At 35.8% G+C, this 17,947-nt stretch overlaps 3 protein-coding genes and 1 pseudogene across 5 annotated transcripts; 1 reads left to right on the forward strand and 3 right to left on the reverse strand.

Annotated features, from left to right (window-relative positions):
- Nucleotides 1-179: 179 nt before the first annotated feature.
- Nucleotides 180-3,762, reverse strand: LOC147533182 (dimethylallyl, adenosine tRNA methylthiotransferase). Its single transcript, XM_086645781.1, has 7 exons — nucleotides 3,123-3,762; nucleotides 2,931-3,019; nucleotides 2,653-2,791; nucleotides 2,098-2,196; nucleotides 1,880-2,002; nucleotides 1,397-1,656; nucleotides 180-551 (listed from the first exon to the last, which is right to left on the reverse strand). Exons 1-7 carry the CDS (start codon nucleotides 3,292-3,294, stop codon nucleotides 441-443), a joined length of 993 nt encoding a protein of 330 aa, XP_086501907.1. The 5' UTR covers nucleotides 3,295-3,762; the 3' UTR covers nucleotides 180-440.
- Nucleotides 3,763-4,539: 777 nt separating this feature from the next.
- Nucleotides 4,540-7,243, reverse strand: LOC147533183 (patatin-like protein 2). Its single transcript, XM_086650485.1, has 7 exons — nucleotides 6,920-7,243; nucleotides 6,404-6,585; nucleotides 6,070-6,256; nucleotides 5,815-5,976; nucleotides 5,322-5,618; nucleotides 5,018-5,193; nucleotides 4,540-4,782 (listed from the first exon to the last, which is right to left on the reverse strand). Exons 1-7 carry the CDS (start codon nucleotides 7,061-7,063, stop codon nucleotides 4,710-4,712), a joined length of 1,221 nt encoding a protein of 406 aa, XP_086506611.1. The 5' UTR covers nucleotides 7,064-7,243; the 3' UTR covers nucleotides 4,540-4,709.
- Nucleotides 7,244-11,650: 4,407 nt separating this feature from the next.
- On the forward strand, nucleotides 11,651-13,050 carry LOC147533184 (putative carboxylesterase 2 pseudogene; annotated as a pseudogene). The gene has a single exon (XR_015227273.1). The product of XR_015227273.1 is annotated as a putative carboxylesterase 2 pseudogene (transcript).
- Nucleotides 13,051-13,245: 195 nt separating this feature from the next.
- On the reverse strand, nucleotides 13,246-17,558 carry LOC147533185 (putative membrane protein At3g27390). 2 transcript variants are annotated; one of them, XM_086645782.1, is made up of 10 exons: nucleotides 17,106-17,558; nucleotides 16,779-16,833; nucleotides 16,554-16,662; nucleotides 16,251-16,446; nucleotides 16,003-16,136; nucleotides 15,208-15,496; nucleotides 15,018-15,124; nucleotides 14,727-14,895; nucleotides 13,662-14,107; nucleotides 13,246-13,567 (listed from the first exon to the last, which is right to left on the reverse strand). In XM_086645782.1, the coding sequence occupies exons 1-10, from the start codon at nucleotides 17,145-17,147 to the stop codon at nucleotides 13,414-13,416; spliced, it is 1,701 nt and encodes a 566-aa protein (XP_086501908.1). In that variant the 5' UTR covers nucleotides 17,148-17,558; the 3' UTR covers nucleotides 13,246-13,413. The 2 variants fall into 2 exon arrangements, with proteins under 2 accessions (XP_086501908.1, XP_086501909.1); XM_086645783.1 differs by lacking the exon at nucleotides 17,106-17,558 and having other exon boundaries at nucleotides 16,779-17,044.
- Nucleotides 17,559-17,947: the final 389 nt, after the last annotated feature.

Here is a 17,947-nt window from a genome sequence, read left to right on the forward strand (position 1 = left end):
ACACTACTTAAAATGGTACTATTTCTTTAAATTTCAGTTTTTTTTTACTTCAAGTTAAAGCCTTTTAAGTTAAAATTAAGACATAATACCTAACTGTCACTGCCTCAATTCAAACATTTCCAAAGTAATCTTGAAAATTCTATCACTACAAACAAGAATTGAATTCTTTGGTCATTCTCTTGAAGATTAAGTAAGAAATAAATTCCCCAAAAATAGTTATCTGGAATCCATTTCAAACTGTAAATCATTTACCGAAAATCTTGACAAGAATTGACATAATCACTCTATTGTTACCAGAAAACACTAACAAACAAACACTTTGTCGATTCTTCTGCATGCTTAAAAATCATTTCTCCAAAATGCTCGAAAGCCCAAGACTTCTTTAGGCTCGTGGAAGAATTTGTTAACCTACATAACTTGTTGGTTTGAAGATTGCAGTTTCATGGACTGGTAACGCCGGCTAGCCATGGGACAAAGACGGGCGCTGAAGGGTGAGAATTTCTATATGATTGTGAGTACTTGTATTTGTAAGTCACTCGAGGAACGTCTGCCTGCATTTCGACAAATCAAGAATATATATTATTGCCCAGTCGTATTATGAAGTCAAGTTTGGTTAAACTTAAAATTATTAACTTGTACAATGACTAATATAAGGTTATATTTAGAGTAAAAGCATTTTAAATTTTGAACAGAAGTGAATGACAATTACTACTATCGAGCTCCCATTTTAATGCTCACAGTGACAAATGTTTAAATAACGTTAGAACTGTTGAGTAACGGTCGACGTTAATACGTTATAATGATTTTTCAACAGAGTCGGAGAACTGCAGAACGGTAGAAATAGTGAAAGGTTATAGCACAGCCATCCACATACATATAGATGATACAAGATAGGCTATTCCTGTGATCTGTCGCGTGAAAGGAAACCACTCATCGAGCTCATATCTTAAACGCCTCTAGAGTCTGCTCTTATCATAAAGTGATCCTACCTTTCATAGAGAAATTTATAGATATACCCACTAGAAGCACAATTCTTCTGGCTACTAGCTAGTTAGGTTTTGAGCTTCTCAGTTTTACCGACTGATAATCTTCTTTCAATTATTTCTACACTAACTTCAATGAATCATGAAAATTTCCTGGCACAACTAGTTGCAGTAACAAATTTTTCGATGATATGGTCAGAAATAATCCCAAACTTGATACGAACTGGGTGTATGAAGTTCGCCATCTAAAGGTTACAATTTCGATAAGGATATCAAATTCTTGGTATGTTCTCCTTCAGACTTCTATTTTCGAATAAGAAAGTCATAGTATATCCTTAATTATAACTTTTAGGCATTTTTCCAGCATTTAAGTTGAAGTAAAAAATTGAGTCCTTGATCAGAGTGGAACTCACCTGTTTCAGCCAGCACTCCTGATGCTTATGTGCATAAATATCCGGTGAATGACAACCCTTTTCCGATGGGCAATAAACCCATATATTGCATTTCATTTCACCTGGCTTTGCATTTTTGGCCTGATCCAAACAGGCCTGACAACAATCAGCAGCACTTTCTTTATGATGGGTTAGTCCCCATCTCACAGCAGCACCACCGTAATCAGTATGCAACTCAGCATGACATTCAGATGGAAGCGGACGTCCAGCTATTATATCGTCTGAACAGTAATATACCCAAACACATAAACATGAGTAGAATGATACAGAAATGGGAAGTCCTGTACTAAAGTAAAAGTTCAATAACGAATTTGGACCGATAGTCGATAAACTATGGTTGGGGCGGCGATTAAAAGGAGTCAAGCATTTCTACCGAAAAACAATACGAAACACAAGAATACAACAACGAAAAAAGAAGATCAATATGAAGAAACTATTTGTTACCTGGCACTTCTTCACCCTCGGCTATGTCCTTATGTTCCTTATTTGAGATTTCTGCTGGAAACCAAACACCAAGCTCCTCCAAGAGTATGTTCCAATCAGACTCTAGCACCTTTTTTAGCGTATCTGAAGACAAGCATCTTTAACTTACTACCGTTCAAGAAATCATGTTCAAGAAATATTTCCAAGCAAAATAGTATTTAAAGGGTGGAAGAGAATACTGGAATCTTGGGCTGAGGACGTCGAATTTGATGTCTCATTTCCTATTAGCGTACTTTTGGTTTCTTCTAGTTTTTCGTTTCGCCACTTCTCCAAAGCTTCTGCTCACATAAGGTACAAGTTTAACAACAAAACTATGGTGACGGGAAATAAATGGAGTAACCTAATTGGACCTTCTACTAAATGCTTGATACCTCTATTTACATTACGACGAAGATCTAGAGAACCAGGAAACAATAATGAAAAGTAAACAATCATAAGGAAAAGAAGGGATATACGTGGTTTAGTCGTAGAACCTACCCCACGCCGAACAATGGCGCAATGATTTTCACTATAAATGTAAAACAGAAAAACAAAGATTTCTCAAGGATTTCAGTATATGCAACTCCCTAAAACCCTAGAACTCCGGCTCCACGAACTCTCTCTCAAAACTAAAAAAACATGATGCACCCCTTACATTGACAACCATTGCCTATTAAATGGTTTCTCGAGTCGCTCTTCAGGTTACATATCGACACTTTCAACCGTTTCGTGGCAGGAAATCAAAGATAACCCACCTTTTTGTTCACTTACAGTGGCACTTGAATTTAGTCCTTTCAATCTCTCCAAAATTTGTTCAGCTATATTTTGCTTCAAAGGTCTTGATAATCTCACTACCCTTTTTCCTTCTGAAACATCTTCCTTAATTTCCTTTACCTTCACCAAATACAAAATTTGGATCATCAAATCAACCATATACTTAAGAACAAGAACACACTCAAATGGTTTAGATCTACAATTACAAGAATATCACAAAAAGATGGATTTTTTTGTTAAAACAGAAATAGGGTCCTACCATTTTGATTAGTTCTAAAGGTTCAGCTGCTTTCCTGATCCTAATTGATTCTTCCATTCTCCTAATCTGATCATCTGTATATTTACCAGCTACAAAACAAAGAAAAACCCATCTCATAAAAACATGAAAAATGTCATATCTTGTAGATGAGACAGAGAGAGAGAGAGAGAGAGAGAGAGAGATGAGACTTACAATGAATAGCAGAAGGGGCATTGTTGGAGAAGATGAAGAAAGATGTATAAAGAGAATGAAGAATATAAACAGCAGCAACAAAATTAATAGAACAAATAATAATGGTAGTTTTCTTATAAGAACAACACAATAATTTCCCTCTCCCACCAAATCCCAAAACTAATTTCGCCATTTCCCCTTCGATTTCTTCGTTTTCGTCTTCATCCCATCATCATTTCATCCACCCTTCTCTCTAAAACTCTTCCTTTTCTTAGATCAAATCGCTAATTTTGATTGAAAATTCAAAATAAAATTGAGGTTCAAAGTTGAGGGATAATGGGGGAAGAGATAGGAGAAAAAGAAAACAGACAACCCGTATCGATCAATCACCAAAACAGTAAAGTGACGAGTGATAGAGAGAGATAGAGAGTAAAAATACTTTCTCTCTCTAGATTAGTACTAGTACAATTTTGGGGGTTCGGCCGACATCATCATATGGTATAATTTAGTTCATGATTATTGTTGGATTTTGTCCGTTGGATTTGATATTATTGAGGTAACGAGTTCAAATCGTATGGATGGTAATCATTGGTTAAGACAAAGGAAATTTAAGAAATCCAAAATGTGTTTGGTTGGATATTGGTGTTTAACCCAATCTATCAAAGTAATGATGATCCTTGTTTGGATGGTTAAGGTATCCGACCATAGAAATGTTGGTGACGTGAACGTTTACGACCGGTTGGGTTGGGAAACGGGCCGGATTCGGATAGCCGTGGGCACCTCTAGTCTGGGTTTGGGCTTTTGGGGTAACTTTCAAGTCTTACTAAAATAGCCATGGCCAACTTTCAAAATGGCCCCTAATGAATATTTGAATTTTGACATGTTAACTCTAACTTTTGATTTTATTTATCCTTTTACCCTCTCTTTTAAAACAATTTCCCTCTGGCAACAACGGGTAGCTGGTAGCCCAGTTGGTTATGGTCAGTGAACCTACTCCGCAGGCGGAGGTCTAAGGTTTGATCTCGTGGATGTATCAATGCCTTTGTAATGATCATGTAGTCCGTCTTAAAAAAAACAACTTCCCTTTCTAAACATTATTTTTTCAAAACTCATCTAAAATGATTCGTCGCTAGAGGAAGATCGACCTATCATTTGCTGCTAACGAGCTATAACGGTTTGTCCCCACGAGTTAGACATATTCTGCTATATGATCAGATGAGACACTTGCATACCCTTTTGTGCCGCACTGATACACATTATAACAGAGACTAATATTACTAAGTACTAACATGTGAGACTTACGAGCTTAGCCTTATAGGGCTACTCTTTCATTGCTTGTTTTTAGCCTTCAAATGTTTACTACTTTAGAGTGCTGTCACTGAAAATGATTACCTAATCTATTATAGAAGGTACCACTCTCAACCAGTAACAGGATCGATACTTGTAATAAAACCATTTATTAAGAGACACAAAAGAATACACAAAATGAAAGGCAATGGAGAAAATATGGAATAATTATTACAATTTTAGTCAAGCTAAAATAATCATACAGTTTTGATAGTTATATGGCACTGGACTTGCCAGGTCGTAGCAAATTTACAATAGTTGTCAAGACGATATGACACCTTTCAGTAGTCTCTTCTTCCTCATTTTCCTTTCTTCCGATAGTAATATGGCAAACCTGCATGTCAATCAACAAGGACAACAACAAAAAAAACTCATATCAAATTCATGAAGTTGTTACTATCCACAAAATTTATACGGTATCAGATCTGGACCCACTTGTAAACAACCAAACAAGTGTATTTTGTTGGTTGTCGTCCGGTAAGGCCAAATTAGGTCTCTATACTCATTATGGATTAGAAGTTGATGTCCCTAAAATCAATTGATAGATTCTTATCAGTATGATGATGTACCTAGAGAGAGCTTGTTCATTAGTCCCTTCACTTTTAACAGGTTCAAGGAGTCCTGTATCTAAGTTTACCCTAGATACAGGTTTCTTCAACAACCTCTCTCCTATTTTCACTAGTGTATTCAAGTTCTTCTTAGTGGCTTTGTCGGTCGAAGATGCATCCCCACTCAATGAATCATCCTGCTCAATTAACGACAAATATAAGATAAACAACTCTACGTGAATTCGAACTTCTAAAGATATTTTAACTAGTGGCTATTTCTTTTTAAAATAAAAATTTAACATTTTGAGGAAGAAATTTGGAATACCTGTATTCGGAGATAATTACGTTCACAACGACTAGATCGATAAATATAAGTCATATGAAGATCAACCATGTCTCCACTAGCAGTCATAATAGCATCAACTAAAGGGCTACCTCCTTCACTACTTAACCAACCAAATAGTCCCCATTTTGCAGCCATTTTAGAGTTGTATTTATTTTCTGTTTTTGAGCATCCAGTTCCTAATGAGAGCACAAAATAATTACTGTAGTCCATAACCCTAGGAGGTAAGTCCAGCTCCTCTGGTGGCATTTCTCCCATTGGTTTTACTGCTAGTAATACCTATTTAATTCCAAAAAGACCTAAAAGATGAGTGAAACCATGAAATTTCACAACAAAATTTAACTACTCTAATTAGGTGGGTCCATGCCCTTGGACAATGTTAATTTATAAACTTTTCGTACTTTTAATTAACAAGTCAAAGTTTAACTCTTTTTACTGATCAATATATATATGTATAGAGTGATGATATCCTTACAGGGTTATTAGCTGCAACTCCTCCATCAACTAGGTTGAATTCTCTAACATTAGCTTCTGAATCTTCCGTTTTAAAATAATGAGCAGGAAGATAAATGGGAGCTGATGAAGAACTTATACAAATATCTGATAGCAATGCATTCTTTAAATCATTGAATTGAATCTGCCAAGGGTAGTGATAACATATTATTGATAAGGTGCACATAGAGAGTACAAAATAAGCAACAATATGTGGCGTGAGAGAGGAGCAATATACCTCAAAGGATGAAAATATGGTTGGTTGAAGTAGTTTAATGTCGAAAGTCGGAATAATAACATTAGTTAGAGTCTCATTAAGCTTTCGATGTCCAAGTACCTTACGAAGTAGTCTACGGAGATACCTCCCGTCATATTTTGGACCCATTAAAGCCTTCTTCATCTTTACCATAGGTCTAATTATCGCGCTATATTACAATTGTAAACGTATAATTAATAGATATAGATAAGTACGTTAACCTAATGCATTATGGAACTCAATCTTCAATTATATGTGTTTATGTTTAAATGAAGACTATGTATATATGTGTATGTATATATACTTAATGTTTTACTTTGATTGGGGGAATACTTTCGGGCAATGCTTGAGGTAGAATTGAGTAATATCTTTTGCCATGAATAAAGGGCGCTTATGCTGGTCGGGTGTCGTGAGCATTGCTGTAATCAGACCTCCGGTGCTAGTTCCTGCGATCACATCGAAATAGTCTGCAATTCTTGCACCCTCTCCATCTAACTCCTGTTCAAATGAAGAACTATATTAGCAACATAGATATGAATATTATATATAAGGGGGCACCATTAGCTATACTTGACATCATTCCTCATACACTCCCTATGAATTTTCACTACAAGGGGGCACCCTTAGCAATTCTAGTGGTTGGACACTCACTCTCGGTTTTCATTGGAAGTGAAAAACCGTGAGTTAGATCCTTTAACTCACGGGTAACTTTTAATAGGATATGGGCCATCTCCCAATGTACCGTTCCAAAAATTAAAACTCCAGAGTTGGGTATCGAAATTCCTTATGCATAAGCTAGTACTATAACGATTAAGCGACAAGATATACGTACTTGTAACTTTGATTCAAGAAAAGCCAAAATAGTTGCAGGAATGATGCCTCTGATTCCTCCTCCATCAATACTTAGAACAGTAATTTTTTCCCCATGAATAAGAGGGATATTTTTGGGGATAGTACTAGATAAACCTCTGTCCATGTCTTTGGCCTTAAAATCAACTAAAACTTGTGGGGCTATATTCAACTATGAAAAACTAGATAAATTCTATTTATAACAAAATTAAGACATGTTAAAATACCCAAGTTCAAGTAGTTTGGTAATTTTTTCGGTAGGCCGAAACATAGAAGAAAATGAGAAGTTTCTTTCTCAAGCTATCTCAAACCTATCTATAAGATATTTTGTGCCTTTTGATAATGTAATTGATTGTTGTGTAAGTTAGAAATATGTGTTACATTTATTTGTCAACAAAAAAATGTCAAATTTGTATTAGTTATAACTACGTTAAATGTAATTTCATTTTACTTTTTATGCTCAAATCCCTCCTAATGACGGAGTTAAGAGGTAATTTTCTTGCACGTAAGTAAGAACAAGAAGAAAGTTATGTGGTCAATATGATTTCTTTGGCCAAACATGTAAACGTAAGAAACTAGTCTAGTATTGTCAATGCTCGGAAAGAACACCCAAATTTCATGTTCCAGTAGCTTTTCTACTCCATTCTCGATTGAGATATGCATAAACTAAGGCGGTGTCTACATTTTAGTGCCTGAATTCGACTCATCTGAAGTTGACCTGCCTCTCCGGGCACAATAGTGATTAAGTTATTTAAGAAACTAGACTCTTACATAGGACTTGTTTTATGTGTGACTCGAACTAAAACCCAAATAAGTTGTATAGACGAGTCAAATATCAAGAATCAGACAAAATATTTGAAATTAATCCGAGTCGATCATTTTGAACTATTCAAACGAGTCAAATCCAAACTAAAAAGCGTCGCCTATGACTTATGTTAAAAAAGAAGATGAAAACTTATCTAAGATCTTTAAAGGCTCTTTCACTCTATTTAGTGTGTGCTTGTGTGTTAGTGTCTACATATAAGTTAAATAGCCAGTGGTAGTTTAGTTGGTTAGCATCTACTTTGCAATGCAGAGGTCTCAGGTTCGATCCCAGTGCAAAACCAAGAATATTGGACTTAGGTATAAATAAAGTAGTTTTCCTAAGCTTTAGGCCATTTCATTCGTCACCTATAGGTCATTCAATTTCTTAATATTAAGACGAAAAGGGAAAAATAAAGGCTGGAATGATTGTGCCTTCACCAACTTAAGTAGAAGAGTTCATCTACGTTATCCAAATTCATTCCCATCTTTTCTACCTCTCTCTCTATGCATTTGACAATGAGAGGCACCAATGTATTAGTTATACGGTTAACTATAACATGTTCTCTATCTATTCGTGCCTCTTATTAATTGAATAGTATCACATTTTCTGTTATGTAGTTACAAAAATTATGGGACTAGAACCTAAAAAGGATAGACATGGGTTACACGTTCAGTGGTGTATCCAGAAGTTACTTGCACGAGGCGCTAAAAATTACTATATTCACTCCGAAAATTACAACTATACAAATAAGTAAATAATAAATTAGTCATTTAGGATTTTAGAAATTATTAGTAAGAAGTTGTAGATTTATAGAACAAATTGTTGAATAAAGAAATCGTAAGATTATAGGATTAGTTTAGATATATTTATGAATTTGCTTTTCTAAAGTTCGAAATTCAATTGAAAATATATCCTAAAATTTGTTAGAAAAATTCGCCAAATATCTAAAAAATAAACCTAAAACTAACGCAGTTTGGGTGGGCCGTATTTGACAAAACACCGATTTTATACCTAGTTAAGCATCATTAATCTGAGGGGTTTGGGTAAAATTTCCCACGAGCTTATAATAAACAATGCTTTAGTGGTAGCATCTAGTGTCAAATCCAAGTTTCTTATATCCTCACAAAACCCCTCAATGCCAAAGCTTCTCTGTCCCTCTTACAACGAGCATGGATAAGAGTTCTAAACATACCAGAATTTGTTTTTAAGTAACTCGGTAGATGCTACAATTACTTAGAGGATGATATAATGACGTAGAGTTGACTAAAAGATAAATTTTTTTCAAAATTTGAATACGGTGGGGACCGCTTTTGTTTCCAAATGAAAAACATTTCATCCTCTGAGTAACAAATTTTAAGTAACTCTATCATTTCCCAAGTAACTCTACATTACCATCCCCACGACTTTTAAACCGTTCTTAAATCTGGTTTTAAAGCGAAATACTGAATCAAGCATGTATAAGTCAGGGTGTGTGGAAGTATACGAGATAAAATCATCCCGACAAGTAAATCCATGACATTCAACAAAAAAAAATGTAAATCCATGACATCCAAACCTCTCCACTTAATCAATGTCCAAAACAATAATGAATAGAGAGCTGATTTATTGAGCTCGAGCACATACTGTGCCGTTGCTCTTAGAAACATCACGTTAAATCCAAAACTTTTGGAGACCCTGAAAACCAATGCAATAAATAATCCATTCAAACTCCTTTAAATTTACAAGATTGCAATGGATTTAAGTGGCTCGGGCCCAAATTGGAGAACTTCAAATTTAACATGGCTCAGGGCTCCTAATTTACAAAATTGTCATCATTTTGATTGTTTACTTATAAACTCGTGCACGTTGTCCAATTTAGACCATTAAATATAACCCTTCCAAATCAAATGAACTTCTAAAAAAAGAAATGTACCAAACATCAGCTCCGCCCCATCTTTACGGGCAATGCAAAAGAATCATATTTTGGACTCGAACTTCTTGGTTCGTGGAAGTTCAGACCGAAATCATTACAAATGTGAAGGAACCAACGAGTCACAGTTTGGCGGCTGCAGGCCGATATGAAGGATAATACGAGGGTAACCTTTCTTTCAAGCAGGGTGAATGATGTGAAGCAGACGGTCAATCAAAATCAAGCTTCCATTTTTTCTTTTTTCTCGAAGAAATCGTCTACGATATATGTTCATCATTACGAGGCATTGATACATCATGAAGATGTTCAAAGATACTGGATTACAATTAAAACTAAGCTGAAATGTGACAAAAATTTAACAGGTGATGGAACTCATAAAGCAGGTTGAACATAATTTTTTTTTTTTTTGTTGAAGAGAAGGTTGAACATAACTTCACTCAAGGATGTCAGATAGAGTAAAAGGTTGAACATAACTTGAAGGAAACCCACGTTATCCCCCGATTTCGTTTTCTTAAAATACCAAATAATAGAAAACATAATATTTGAAAAACTAATTCTTTCTCCATTAGCGAAAAAAACAGTGGAAAAAAAGAAAAAAATGTTTATAGACTAAATGTTTCTCGAAGAAAATTTTTCTCCGAGTAAATATTTTTCTATTTTTTTTTTCTTTTTCCCGTGTTACTATCAAACACAACCAAAGTTCCCATTGAGAAAATACTCACTCACAAGTCACAACTAACCAATCAAAATCATGGCAATTTTGTAAATGATGAGTCTCGAATGGTTCATTTCAATAGATTAAATTTGAAGTTCTCCAGTGGACCGGAAGCACTTAAAGTGTATGGCAATCTTGTAAATTTTAAGGGATTGAATGGATTATTTGTTGTCTTGATTTTCACGGTCCCCAACAATTTGGATTTGACGTGATAAGATCAACTCGAGCTCAATAAATCAGGCCTCTAATGAATATAACAACATTATATTGGATTTCAAAATTGGGCCAGTAATTGATTCAACCTCCCTGTATACTTTCAAAGAAGCATCAGGTTTGTTCGATAGGCCATGGAAATCAATAGCCAATTTGACAGGGCTAAATAAAAATTGATTTTTTTTCCTCTTTTAACATTCGAAACGAGTTCATCTAACAATTCAAGGGAAATGCTATATTTACAATTAAAGTCTGGAAATAGTGTCCAGATCTTATGTGGCAGTCTTGGAAACAAGGAGTAGCATTAAACACCACAACGTCAATTCTCATTTTCAAGATTGCCACTTAGATCCGGGCACTATTTCCAGACTTTTAATTGTTTATCTATCATTTGTCATTTCGCAAACTAATCTAGTAGTCCCCAAGAATTTCGCACCTTCAAGTGCAGAAACCTCATCGGGACTCAAAGCACTTGAGTCAACCATGGCTTCAAGTTCAACTTAACTTTATGCCCATCACTTCACCTTCATTTTCGCTCTTAAGATCATCTTCATGGTTGCTACTGTCAACAGAAACTCTTAAATTTACAACTCTCTCATCATCGGGCAACAAGTCTCTCACAAATCTCTCCTCTAAATATACAACCTCTTGTTTACAATTAAACAAAACCCGTACAGCATGACCGGGCAAAATTCCGTCGTCACTCTTTCATTTCCTTTAATAATACCTCAAGCAGAATTCTAAGTACATTTTGGCAATATACCAAACACCCCAAGTGCATTTTCCAATCTTCCAGAACTAACAAAATAATCCATCATAACGGTTCAAGTCTTCGAATTAGGGTTTTCACCTTCCTCAGTCATAACTGTGTAAGTCTTCGAATCAGATTCTATAATGTATGTGTTTGTATGATTCGTAATGTCTGACTCGTCTGAATGGTTGACTCGCGCTGATTTTGAGTCTATTTGAGTGAGACATGAAATACATACTCCTGCACTTGGGCTAACAAAATTTATAGGAGTGATCAATTTTTATAAAGATGTGGCCCCATGATCCATTAAGACCCACACCTACCATCATCATCCTTAAGTTAATGACCTCCACCAACACCATACCTGTGGTTTTAATGGTATAGCTTCTACTATTTATTTTCATGACAAAAATTCATTACTTGCCAAATTCAACAATACCCTTCACAGAGAAGGTACTCATTTTCTTCTTCCTTCATTTTATCTCTCTAATGGAAACAACTATCACCAACCTTAACAATGAAGTAGTTTTTGAGTTTCCACCATTTTTAAGGGTTTATAAAGATGGTCGAGTTGAGAGAATAACTGTCACTCCAGAAATCCCTCCATCTCTTAATCCAACCACAGGTGTTTCCTCCAAAGATGTAGTAATAGATCCTCAAAGTGGTGTTTCTGCAAGACTTTATCTTCCCAAAATCACTCACCCAAATCAGAAATTCCCACTTTTAGTTTACTATCATGGTGGAGCATTTTGTATTCAAACTCCATTCTCACCCACTTACCATAACTATCTTAACTCATTAGTTTCCCAAGCCAATGTTGTTGCCGTTTCGGTGGATTATAGACGAGTACCCGAACATTTTCTCCCCGTCGCATATGAAGATTCATGGGCCGCTTTAAAATGGGTATCTTCTCATTCTACCGGCCAAGGGACCGAGACATGGCTAAATGACCATGGCGATTTCGATAAAGTGTTTTTGGCTGGTGATAGTGCAGGTGCTAATATAGCTCATAATATGGCTATTAGGGCGGGGACCGGGCAACCATTATCATTTGGGTTTAAGCTTTTGGGCATTGGTTTAGTCCATCCTTTCTTCTGGGGGGTGAAACCAATTGGTTCAGAAGAAAATGACATGGAAAAAAAGGAAATGGAAGATAAGATTTGGCCAATTCTTTGTCCTACAACCACAGGAAACGATGATCCGCTTGTTAACCCGGCGACTGACCCGAGTCTTTCGAAGTTGGGTTGTAGCAAGGTGTTGGTATGTGTTGCAGAGAAAGACATATTTAGAGATAGAGGAAGGTTTTATTGTGAGACATTGAGGAAGAGTGGGTGGAATGGAGTTATAGAGATTTTTGAGACAGAAGGAGAAGACCATATATTTCATATTCGAAACCAAAGTGGTGAAAAGGTTGGGGGTCTAATGGAAAAGTTGGTTTCTTTCTTCAATCAAGATAGGTCTTGAGAAATTGATGTTTTTTGTTGTTCTTGTTTAGGAATTGCAGAAAATAATTTAGAGGTACTAGGTTTGTGTTTCTTGGGTCTACTGTGTTATTGCTTCACTCGGCCGTTCGAAGTGAAGTGATTCGGTTAATAATTATGTTTGTTAAGACATTATTCAGGAAAATAAGATCATTTGTCGTTCAATCTCCACATTTTGTAGAGATACGTACCTTCAAATCTTTAAAATAATAGAAATAGTGATGGAACTTTATGTGTTTATATTCGCGCCAACAATATTGGAACGTGTAGATAGATATTCTAATGGAACTATTTCTTGTGTTGTATCAAAAGATGATATCTGCGTATGGAAATGATCTTCGAGATATTTATAATCAAAACCTATCCACAATTTACACCAAAAATATGAATTCAAAGAATATTTTCCTCGTCACAAAATAACGATAAAAAATCAAAGAGACCAAATTACTAGTGGAAGACCAAATCCTTCCACTAGTTTCAATCATATTTATAGGAAACCCCAAAAGAATACCAAATATTGGTCAAAATATGAACAAAAATCTACTCTTTTTTTTTTTTCATTTTGAACAAATAATACAAAAAATGAGTTGGTGTGTCATCAGCCTATACAAGTTCAATGGCATTATTTGATCTATTTGAAATGCATCCAATTGAGCTGTTCTTCTCTGAAGAATATGCAATCAGAGTCTTCACAACATGGCTGAATCTTCTTCTATAAGTCGGAAACTTCGATATACTCCTTGTCATTCCCATCAGCCTGTACGAGCGTGCATCATTCTCAGTTATTTGTGTAGAAATACTAATTAACTTTCGTGATCCACTCAGACAAAGACGAAGAGAAAAGTACATACCTTCTGCTAATGCCTTGAATTTGAGCATTTCTTAGAGCATCTTGGGGAATAATAGAGCCATTGTCCCAAGCTTCCATTCGTAGTGTATCAATACCAAAGATTACAACCTTTTCTAAGAACCTTAATTCGCTTTCTGCCAGATTTATTGCTTTAATCTGCTCTTTTAAAACCATAACAGGTTGAAAGAACCAGTCAATTAATCGGTCTTGGGGGCGATTTAGATGGTTCACTTCAACACCATCAAGCATTACTAACCCTACTGATCCAGCTCTTATAGAGTCGATGAGTGTATGTAAGAATGAATATGTGGGTAGGCCAATATTGACAATGTTTGCTTCGTTGTTCTTCGCTTTGTACCAATCGCAAAGATCGGTTGGTATTATGACGTTTGCGTCTACTAGTTCTTTGCCTCTTATTACACAAGACTTCATCATGTGTTCCCATATCTGTTATTTGGAAGCAAACACCATAACCTTTAAATTCTTAAAAAAAAAAGTAGGGTGCAGGATTATGCTTTTAAATTTTAATTGACCTAACTTAAGGAAAATCGAGAGGAAATTATGATTCGAGTTGCTTATTCATGTTGTATAGAACTGAATTTGGAGAATGATACACAATATAATATGGAGATTAAATATGCACAACCATCGTACAGGGACTAGATTAAAGCCCAACATGCCGAAGAAGTGCGAGCATCGGTATGTCCAACATCACACCCTGAGGCCCTCTCGACAATTGAAGCATAATAACCATTAAGTGTTTGCAATACAACAGCTAAATATCATGGATCAGTTGACTCGATATCGTCAGCGGACCTTTCCTTGAGACTCATACCCATTACAACTATCGTGAATGCCTGACTGAAGGTGCGGCTGGTCTGGCTAGGTGTGAGGAGCCATGGGCCAAGTCCATGAAAATTTACCCTGTCCTCTCTAATCCATGAGCCTACAACACTATAAGTTGTGAGCCCAAAATCTAGGACAAGGACTTAGACTGAATATTTTCCTAAAATTGCGTATTAGTCTAGCTTGGTAACCGTAAAAAGTTTGGTGGATTGAAGAATACCTGCACCATTTTCACTTCATGGATTGTCTCTCTAACAGATCTTGAAGGGGCTAAATTTGGAACAAGCATTGCAGGTGCTTCCATGGAACCAACATTGTACTTGCTAGCACGACTACCTCCAACTGAAAACTCTGTCGAGTGTGCGGATCTTCTCGATTTATACCTCGGCCTGGTTTGATCAATTATGACCACCATTAAAAATGGACAACTTACAACTAGAAATCTCGAAGAGAATTTAAGACTGAACCAGTTTCATGAATGGGTAAAGAAGTTTAATCTGGAAATAATTACTTTGGAAATATAGATCCCTCTCTTAAGTACAGCAAATCATTTGTGTACTCATCAAACTCTGCAACCATAGCCACAACATAAGCTAAACCTCTCCGGAAAGACCTTTCCTGAAAAATTCAGAGTTTGAAAAGTTAGTATAACTACGAATAGCTAGAGTAACATAGAAAGGAGAATTGAACCCGAAGTGAACCTGGTAAACGATGACTGCTCCATACATCCCGATGAAGATGCTTGAAAAAACCGACAACAAAATGCTCCCAACCACGACAAGTGGCCATAGAAGGATTGCCAAACCGGCAATAGGAATACAAGCTGTTTCAAGAAATGGTCCTTCTCGGCTGACTAGATCATGTAGTAACCTGTACCAGCCCATGAAAAGCAGGTACGGACTTTTAATTATTGCAATGATTGTGTAAAGAGGAATCTCTACAATGAGTCCCATCAACGCGACTATGATACATGCAGGCACGTGCACCGACCTGCCCCAAAGTCAAAAAATCGTAATATGAGTAATCCTTTTCCACCATATTTGCTGATATTAAATTATCCAGTACTCAGAACTCCACCAATTTTGACAGGAAGATTTGGATTAATAACCGTAAATGTGCAAACACTCATACGGATATGCTAAATTTTCCACGCATCAAGTGACCATCAAACACTAAAAGCAACAGGGATGTTCTTACTACCCGGAATCTTACAAAACTCCTAACTTTTATTCCTCATCAAACAATTAACCATATAAAATATCATCTTTAAAAATATAGTTATATAAAACAATGATAAATTAAGATTCTTCTATATTGTCCAGACTGTCTGATAGAAAGGACAGAATCCAGACTGTCCAATAGAAAAAGTCAGTTCCATTTAAAACTTGTTTAAAGACCCACATCATGGGAGAGGGAATTTAGGGTCTATCTTCCCCAATCTAGTTACTCATATCGTAAACTTGAATTTCAACTAAGAAATGACTAGACAAACAGACCTTATAGTTTGAGGTTCATTCGGACCAGATCCTGCCCTCAATTCCTTTAAGTAGAGTGGGTACGAATGGTAGCAAAGATCGGCAAAATCTCGGACCACAGTGCAACTTCCTCTTATGGTACCCCAAGTTCCATCCTAGTCATTTATCGGCAAAAAGTAAGTTTGATCCTGAGCTCCAAACACATTTGTTATAAATAAGTTACGAAATATAATGACCGAAAAACTAGATGGACTTCAAAACTAGCATACCACAATGCAATGAATGAACTTCCTTGATTCACTTTCCTGTCTAAATGCCTCAAAAGTTGATACCCAAGGTGTGAAAAATCCATAACCCACTCCTACAATTACACTACCAGCAATTCCAAGACCCAACCATATCCCAAACAATCCCGGCAACGTAAAGAAGAACCCGACTTTCAGTGGTATATCTAATCGATTCGTCCTGCACAATCGAATTCATGAATTTTAACTAGAAACCCAATTTACATATACACTTATATATATAATAGCTGGAAATTGAAGTGAATTTAGGATGGGTAGGAAAAGAACCTAATAAGGGTATAAATAGTCCAATAAACATGAGCAGGAAAGAGCCCAAGAATAACCCCAATGTTCCCAAGTATCAGAATTAGACTAGCAATTGGACCAACCAACACACCTACAACAAAATTTCGTTAGAGTTTTTGTTTTCTTCTCAGTAATTTAAGTAAAAATTTCAAGTACCCACAAATCAAATTCCTCTAGAAAATGGTTTATGTAAGAGAGTAACCATACCTTTGATAGCACCAAGAAGTAAAGCAGAGCAGAAAGCAAAGATTACATAGACAATCTTCAAACAATAATCCATAGAATTCAGCATGACAATAAGAACAAAAAAGGGAATAAACTAAAAGCTGGAGAATTGATTATAAACCCCCATCCAAAAGAGATAGATAGAGAAAGAGGGTCAAACTGTATATATAGACAGACAGAGAGAGAGACGTGAGGAACAAGAAGAAGGTATTCAGGTAATAAGCAGAAAAAAGAAGAACTTCCCACAAAGTATTTTAACAGATTATTACAATAATGGGGACAAATAGAAGGAAATGATAAGAAAGTTACCTGTAAAGAACAAGAAGAGAAAGGCAAATCAGTGAGACCCATAAATATCAAAAGAGGCAGGGTGGCTCTCTCTCTCTCTTCTTTCTCTCTCTAAGTTGATGTTTGACTATTGATTTGCTGCCATGTTATTTGTCCCACTCTCTTTGATTTATTTGTTCAATTGTTCTTGACAAGCAAGGCAAAAATAACTATGTTTCTTTATTGGGGAAATAAATATATACTACTACTATTTAATCACAGCCGTCAACTGTCATGAAATTTCTACTGCATTATTGATTGGCACCTCATTCTTCTTGGCACATTCTTACTTGTCAAATAATTTTATCCTTGAAATTTTGAGTGGAAATAATTTAGATTGGGTAAGTTTGCAGCCGAAATATATTTGTTTCTTAAAGTGCTAAAATAATATTTCATAATTTAGTCAAAATTCAAAATTTTAGTAGATTTTTATATTGTTGTACTAGTGAAATAGTCACCCTTTTTAGTTATAGACTTTTTATTCAATATGAAATTGTAGTTTTTTTTTTTATGAAATTGTAGTTGATTTCCTTAACGCTATATATTTAGGCCGATGGTTTGGGAAACAAGAAACTTTTAGAAGGTAAATTTTTTTTATAGTGTCGAGAAATCATATTTTTTGTACAAACACACTTAGGAGCGCCCAGACCCAAATTTGGGCCCCAAACCTACCAAAAGCGCAAACATTACATAAATTTATAGGCACGTTCGATGAAGCTTAAGAAAACGGGCCAGTCAAACGTAGGGCATGAAACTATCGTACCATTAACCCACGTCATTATAAACTTCCAATTTCCAACATCTGTTCTCACTTTCTAAATAAA

Source organism: Eschscholzia californica, unplaced genomic scaffold (assembly GCF_041429995.1).
Source record: "Eschscholzia californica isolate CP2 unplaced genomic scaffold, dmEscCali1.0.p SCAF_6, whole genome shotgun sequence".
Lineage (NCBI taxonomy): Eukaryota > Viridiplantae > Streptophyta > Magnoliopsida > Ranunculales > Papaveraceae > Eschscholzia > Eschscholzia californica.

What these genes read in the sequence shown, in the direction of transcription:
- LOC147533182 (XM_086645781.1), bottom strand. Translation starts at nt 3,294, where the DNA reads ATGGCGAAATTAGTTTTGGGATTTGGTGGGAGAGGGAAATTATTGTGT. An exon ending in GTCCTCAGCCCAAGATTCCA is followed by an intron (nt 2,003 to 2,097) that starts GTATTCTCTTCC and finishes GCTTGTCTTCAG; the next exon opens with ATACGCTAAAAAAGGTGCTA. An exon ending in CGAGGGTGAAGAAGTGCCAG is followed by an intron (nt 1,657 to 1,879) that starts GTAACAAATAGT and finishes ATTACTGTTCAG; the next exon opens with ACGATATAATAGCTGGACGT.
- LOC147533185 (XM_086645782.1), bottom strand. Translation starts at nt 17,147, where the DNA reads ATGGGTCTCACTGATTTGCCTTTCTCTTCTTGTTCTTTACAG. An exon ending in TCTCTTCTTGTTCTTTACAG is followed by an intron (nt 16,834 to 17,105) that starts GTAACTTTCTTA and finishes TATTGTTTGAAG; the next exon opens with ATTGTCTATGTAATCTTTGC. An exon ending in ACTATTTATACCCTTATTAG is followed by an intron (nt 16,447 to 16,553) that starts GTTCTTTTCCTA and finishes TCGATTGTGCAG; the next exon opens with GACGAATCGATTAGATATAC.
- LOC147533183 (XM_086650485.1), bottom strand. Translation starts at nt 7,063, where the DNA reads ATGGACAGAGGTTTATCTAGTACTATCCCCAAAAATATCCCTCTTATT. An exon ending in GTAATTATCTCCGAATACAG is followed by an intron (nt 5,194 to 5,321) that starts GTATTCCAAATT and finishes TTAATTGAGCAG; the next exon opens with GATGATTCATTGAGTGGGGA. An exon ending in AATGAACAAGCTCTCTCTAG is followed by an intron (nt 4,783 to 5,017) that starts GTACATCATCAT and finishes ATTGACATGCAG; the next exon opens with GTTTGCCATATTACTATCGG.